Source organism: Dufourea novaeangliae, unplaced genomic scaffold (assembly GCF_001272555.1).
Source record: "Dufourea novaeangliae isolate 0120121106 unplaced genomic scaffold, ASM127255v1 scaffold3, whole genome shotgun sequence".
Taxonomy (NCBI): domain Eukaryota; kingdom Metazoa; phylum Arthropoda; class Insecta; order Hymenoptera; family Halictidae; genus Dufourea; species Dufourea novaeangliae.
The window spans coordinates 317,206-324,260 of NW_015373880.1; the positions used below are offsets into that span (position 1 = coordinate 317,206).

At 41.2% G+C, this 7,055-nt stretch overlaps 1 protein-coding gene across 1 annotated transcript; it reads left to right on the forward strand.

Moving 5' to 3' along the window:
* The first annotated feature begins 1,362 nt into the window (after positions 1-1,362).
* LOC107193974 lies at positions 1,363-5,026 on the forward strand. Its single transcript, XM_015583557.1, has 2 exons — positions 1,363-1,380; positions 4,112-5,026. The coding sequence occupies exons 1-2, from the start codon at positions 1,363-1,365 to the stop codon at positions 5,024-5,026; spliced, it is 933 nt and encodes a 310-aa protein (XP_015439043.1).
* The last annotated feature ends 2,029 nt before the right edge of the window (positions 5,027-7,055 follow it).

Below are 7,055 nucleotides of genomic sequence, written 5' to 3' on the forward strand. Positions count from 1 at the left end.
ATAAAGTGATACGCGCTCTAATGAGACACATAAGGTGACCCAGCGAATAAAGCATACAGTGAAAGGTTTAATACAGACAATAAAAATTCATCAGTTCTAGATCGGTAGTTCAATCGAGAACTTACGAGTGATTTTCAATAGTCACGAGAAACTGGAACAACCTGCCAGGTGACGTGTTCTATATACGAGTTACTGCAACAAGGTAATATAAGAGGACCCGGAGACAAATTAGATCCATTCTAACAAACAAAACCTAACGTCTGAGCTATTCATCATCCTCTGTCACCTACTGCCGTAATCCTTACAAAATAATTCACCGTCATAATCGTTTACGTAATAACCTGGCAACTTCATTAAATCAAGACAAATCCGAAAAAAGAACTATAAATATGTTTCATAATTCTTTAAACGTTTCGCTTTGCTTATCAGTAGACTGTGGATTTTATGCACCTATATTATAGAGGATTCTCTAGAATTCAGTAAACTTATCTCTCAGAAACCACATTCTACCACAATATACATAATCACCACACTAATGCGAATTGAGATTTTGAATTTTTGATGAAAAATTTATATAACTTCAAGAAAAAAACAAGAAAATTGAACTCTTAACATATTCTTTAGGGTACACTTTCCCCGGAAATATAATGGTAATACCAAATTACAAAAGTAACAAATACATTTTTAACTAGAAAAATTCGACACCGTTATGCTAGCCAAATAGAATATTACATATGAAACAATGTTTCACTTGTATAAATTCACACTAGTGTGATGTCTGAGGGTTTAGAGTAAGGAAGTTTGAAAAGGTTTTTATTCTATTTCGAACCTGGTGGAATAATAAGCAAAATAAACAAATCTCTCGTTGACTCCAGTTCTTCAAAATTATCCCCTAAAAATCTATATCTGCATAACCATCCGCAGTCCACATATCAAAGTCTAAAATCAATGAAGAAGCCAAAGCTACTATCAAAATCTTCTCCCATGATCGACACTCGAACCACGTAGAAAGACGAGTCACATTTAGCCTACATAAACGTACGCTGGCATCAAAAGTCGTTCATGGATCCAGAGCGGTCGCAATCGATTTTCCAGATTCCCGAGAAACCGGGGCAGCCCCTGGTAGGGGAATATTTAGGGGATATAAGGTGCTGTAACGAGACAAGGCGGCCGTATATACAGTGGTCGAATAGATAGTGAAAGTCCTCGAGAGCTAACAGGAGTGTCGAGGGCAAGAGGGGGGCAAGGAACGGGGGAGCCCAGTAAGGTATATGAGGGCCTCAGTTCGAGCAACCGCTGGTACTCTAGCCTCGCTGCCTACTTACATTCACACACACTAACACAACCACCACCTGGAACACAATGCACACCGTCTCGACGGTACGTATTTCTCAGTGCGCAATCATCGGTCGTTCTGTCGCCCTTAAATTTTTCGACCAATCCCCTACACAACCGATGATCGATCGACATGATCTCTGGAACGTGGTTCTCGCGTGTGATGTGATCGTTTCTCTCGTCGATGACGGAACTTGTGCTTGTGATTTGTGCATTGTCTGGTGCACCGCGATTGGGATCTCGTGAACCTCCTCGAACTAGTCCGCCAGCCGTGAGCGATCACGGAACGGATTCGGTCAGCAGTAATTCGGCGGAACCTCGATCTGTAATTCTAGATTCGGTTCGTGACACGAGTTTAAGGTTGCAACGTCACTTCTGGTCAACCTACACTCGTATAAGTATTAGGACATTTGTCGAATGTGTAAATGTTCAAGTCATTACGCAATTGCTAAAAATCTCATATAAATATTGTTTAGGGGATATTAAAGCTTGATGGGGACAACGTTTATGCAACTACAGATTCATGAAAGTGATCTAAAATATAGAATTTGTACGATTCACCACATTTTCTTCATAGAGACAAGGTGTCCTAATAATTATGAGCGCTGGTGTATCTCTCGTAGCACGGGTCATGATCATCGATGCATCGAGAAATCTACAGGCGCGTTCTTGAGGTTTGCGAGAGAGATCGTTATCGGCCCGTGAAAAGATCCTAACAGAATTACGATTACGGTTGTGCAAGTAATCACGAGCGACGTGTGAAGAGGCTGTTACTTAACCCTCCGCGATTCGCGAAGCAGCCTATTTTCCTACCGTTTCGTTCGACTGTTGCCGAAAAAAAAAAAAAGAAAAAGAATTATGAAAGCAGTCGGCCGCAGCGCGGCCAGCCGACTTGTTTTCACCGCCGCCTACTCGAAGAAAGAAAATTATATAATGAGTTACGCCGAGCCAGGAACACATTCGAGAATTATGTCGGTCAGAATGCGTAGCGGTAGAAATCGTTTTCTCGCTCGTGGCCGTTCGGGCGGAACAGCAGGAAATGCGTCGCGTGGATGGAACCGATAAAACCAGTCGAACTTTCGGTAATAATTTATACGGTGGAGATGGATTTTAGAGGGGCTCGAGGTCTGGTCGCTTACGGTGACGTACAGGGTGAAGCATCTAACTTGACAATTTCAATGTACGAAAAAATGTTAGGGACAAAAGTTGCATGGTATCAAGAGGTACATACGTTAGAGTAATTATGTTTTCCGACAGTGTGTACAGATAGAGTTTTGAAAGGCAACTTGATTTTTTTTAATAGGATAACCTATATTTGTTCATGGAAATTGAATGAGCATCAGAAACTGAGTAAATATGTGTAAAGTGGGTATTTGTCGAGATATTTGCAATGAAACTTTTATTGTAAAAGGTGTTTTATTGAACTTCATTGAACCATCGACGACTCTGAGAAAAAACATGTAAGAACCTTACCACTAGTATACATACAGACATTTTTAGAAGTACATTAGAAAACGGGCATGTATCTGTCATTTGTCAAACTATTAGATGTCTGTATCAGCAATAACGGTCAACAATTCAAACACCTATTATAATAAGAATTTTATTGTAAATACTTATAGACATATTGTAATTTAAAGACACATTTACTCAGTTTTCTATGTCTATTTAATCTTCGTAAAAAAATATAGGGTGTTCCATTTGAAAGCATCCAGGTGACCCTTAAAACTTTATGCTAAAACATTGTAGAAGAAACATAATTATTCCAACATATGTCGTCATTGATACCATGCAACTTTCGTTTGAAACATTTTTTCGTGCGACAAGTAATTTGAAATCGTCTGATTAGGTGCCGCAACCTGTGTAGGTGGCAACGTCGTCCAAAGACATTTTACCCGGTAATTGCGAGTCACGATCAAGAATCCGGTATCCTTCGAGTGCGGTTATCTCCCTTCCCGACGCGGTGTAATAAAGTCACGTCTGGCGGTTAAGGCTCTGGTAACGCGGTAGGGTCATGCACCACCGCACTCCGACACCTTTCCGCGGGCAATTACGGTTCATGAAGGCCCAAGATAAGGATTTTATGCGATAGCGGCCGCGTGACGATGAAATTTACAACGTTTTTAGCGACGGTCCGCGAGCCGTGGTTCGACCTCGAAGCCATAAATCGCCGATAAATACGGATCGCATGGGAGATACCGGTAAAAGTTTCGAAATTCGTTACGATAATTCTACACGCGAATTTAATTGCATTGTTGGAACTTTTTTCCCCGTGACTTTTAATCGAGGGTCTTAAGAGAAAAACCAACGGAAACAGAGGTGACTGGGGTGATTGCACTCATGATTTCTAATCCGACGATTTAACTTGTACCATTGTTCACTGGAGACCACGGAGAACGATGACGCTGGTTGGGAAATTGACAATTTTTCGTTCTTGGAGTATGGATGATCAAATTATTAGTCATCTGGATATATGAACGATTTCACGATTTTAAATATATTTTGTATGATTACATAAGCTACTGGTTTTTACAGAAATTGTTAATTGCAATGTATAGAACGTAAAAACCCTGATATTGTGATTTTATTTCAACACAAACATAAAGGAACACATTTTTCCTACTGTGGCTCTAACAATTTGATCACCCACTGTATACTCATTCCCAAATATTCTATGAATGTTTAAACAATAATATATCGTTTGTTATCGTTTTAGATCGTCACATGTTCATTAATTAATGCCCAACTTTAACACTTCTTTTATCACTTGTTGCAGGTAATATTACTGGTGGCTGCCATACTAGCAGTATCGGCTCAGCAATACCAACAATCAGGTGGTAACTATGTCGATGACTACTCCGCCTACGAAACCGCGAGACCGGCTCATCCGACCCCCCGAAGTTACGCGACGGACGCGGTGCCGAATCGACAAGCAGCCGCGCCTACGACCCCTAAACCGACTCCAGTAGCGATCTTGAAACAGATAAACAGGCACAACGAGGACGGCTCGTACACGTACGGTTTCGAAGGCGCAGACGGTTCCTTCAAGATCGAGACGAAACTGCCAACCGGTGACGTGAAGGGTAAATACGGCTTCGTGGACGACACTGGCAAAGTACGCGTGGTTGAGTACGGAGCGAACCAATTGGGCTTCCAACCAGCCGGAGAGGGTATCACCGTGGCACCACCGACACTGGAGGACGAGACTACCAGTAGGGAAGCTCTGGAGGCCCAAGCCTATCAGGCAGCGAATCAGCAAGCAGCCAGGCCAGTTGCGCCCCTCCGAGCTGCTGCGCCTGCGCCCCGTCCAGCATCCCTTCAGCAGCAACAACAGCTTCAATACGACCAGTCTGCCTACCAACCCCAGAGTCACACTCAGGCAGTCTACTCTGCGCCATCGGCCAGACAACAGGCTTTCCCCAAGCCCCAAATCTTCACGCCAGCCGCTCAACCCCAACCCCAACTCTCAAGACAGACACCAATCCTTCAGCAAAACGAGGAACAAGCGCCTCCCTCCCAGCTGTACAACCAAGGACCAGCTCAGTTTGGTCCCGCGCCAGCCCAAGAACACCGGTCCCAGCCTCAGCCTCGCAGCCAAAGCGGTGGTCTTCTTGATCAGCTAGCTAGAGACTACGCTCTGCCCCAAGGCGTCGCGCCACCATTACACGATATCAGTTTTGGTTATTACTAAGCCTTTCTAGTCCCTACGGTGCCCGTCAGGGAGGTCCTCGTTCGTTTTTGGTATTTTTACAATGTCTCTGAAGACGCGATGCTTCGACGGCGTAACGTTCCCCCGCGTGGATCGTTCCGTGGGTTATTGGTCACGGGTAGAGGGCACCATGATCCCTGGATCACGTTACGATTATTATCTGGGAGACGTGCCAAGGGCAGATCGTCCGGAGAATCAGAATGATTTGATGATGTACGGCTGATGTTTCGCGTACATGCGTTCTGTAATATTCTTATCATGTCGTGGTCTATTGATTTATCTACCTATTGTTTCTTTGTATAGCGGACGGTCGAGCTGAAGGTTCTTAGTTCTTGTTTCGATAGTAAGAAAGTGTTATCGTGGCTGTCTACCGAGGCGTAATTTTGCTTCCATGTGGAGCTTCTTTATTCTGGCCATTGGAACCAAATGTTGGGGGAATATTTGATCAGAAATTGCTCTGTCCCGGGGGTATTCATGGAGGGGAAATGAGAAGTACTTGGCATAAGTAAATTTGATTCTGTTGATATTGTTCCGTTTATTTGAAGATCTTGTTGACTGCATAAAACAGCCTTGAATATATTTTTATTAACTAGAAATGGTTTAATAATTTATTAATCTGTATAGTTTGCAAGATTTCTCATTCATAATTATACATGTATAATTCTAGGAGATAAAAAAATGTGTGTTGAGACAGGTATGTGGAGAAATCGTTTGTACCATGCCGAGAAGGATTGTAAAAATATTGTAAATAAAATTTCACGAACCACGGTGGACGTACGTGCTGGCTTTAATCCTGGAGAACGCAGTTTTGCACACGTCGTTGCAGTGTTACCGTTACAATATCATTGTCTCAAGGAGAACCTCGTTTTATCAAGCTGCGTCTTCGAGTTTGTGTCTTGCGGGACTGCATAATAAATTCAGCACGCTTACTATTATAATTAGATTATTGTAAGGTAATTAGATTGGAATAAACCTCTAAATCCAACACAACACATCATTGTAATCCTATTGTCGAGTTATTTGTAATCCGATGAAAGTTATGAACGTTTTCATCATTACATATCACCAGACAAAATGTTTCTTTCTAATTTTGTTAATAAAAGTGAAATAAATATTAATGAATAAGTGAAATTGATAACGTAAATTGACAAACGGCTTCTATCAAACTTTCTAACTGTTCCTGTTTTTGAACTGGTTATGCTTACGTAAGTGTTCTCAACGAACGACCTTTCGAATTATTTCTTTTACGCTTAAAATAACAGAAGGTAACGAGACCGGACTTAATTGTATCAAGTTGTTCCGGAACTGCGCTGTCTGGAATTTTAGTTACGAAATTTCCACGACGACCTTCATGATCGTTCGACAGAAAGGATACATTGAGTACGCAAATGTATATTACAATGGTACCATATAATTACAACAGTATTGTAAAAATAGGACCTAACCTAGAAATTCTATTTCTACGGTTACAGTTACATACGTACTTTGGCAACCATGTGTAACTTCGAGAATTACGACAATGCAAAGGATGTATTTCAGAACTGTCTAGAATGTTCTACAGGAAATTAAATTTTTTCACTCTTTAAATGGTAGAAGAATGGTGTATTGTCCGAAAATGGTATTTCAGGATCAGAGTCATAACTTTGGTCTGACTGTGAAAATATTATATGAGGAAAGGATTCGGAAAATGTCGCGGGTCACGTTCTACCTACGAAAGTTCATAAATGTATTTGTTATATATGTACTGATTCTTTTATTCCAAATTAAAGTTCTACCTATTCTTCTTGTACCTCTTTCTTCTAAGGAGTTAAATTGCTAGGTGTTTGAAACAAGAAACAAATTAATACTTTCATTTGGAAATACATATACCCTTTCAGGGTGAGTATCTTTAATAAGAAATTACAAATCAGTCATTTGCACTAGTTTGGTAGTTTTAGTGTTCAGTTCAAGAAAAATGTTATCTACTTTGAAAAAGTGTAATGTGTGTATAATCTTCAACATGCTGCAAAAA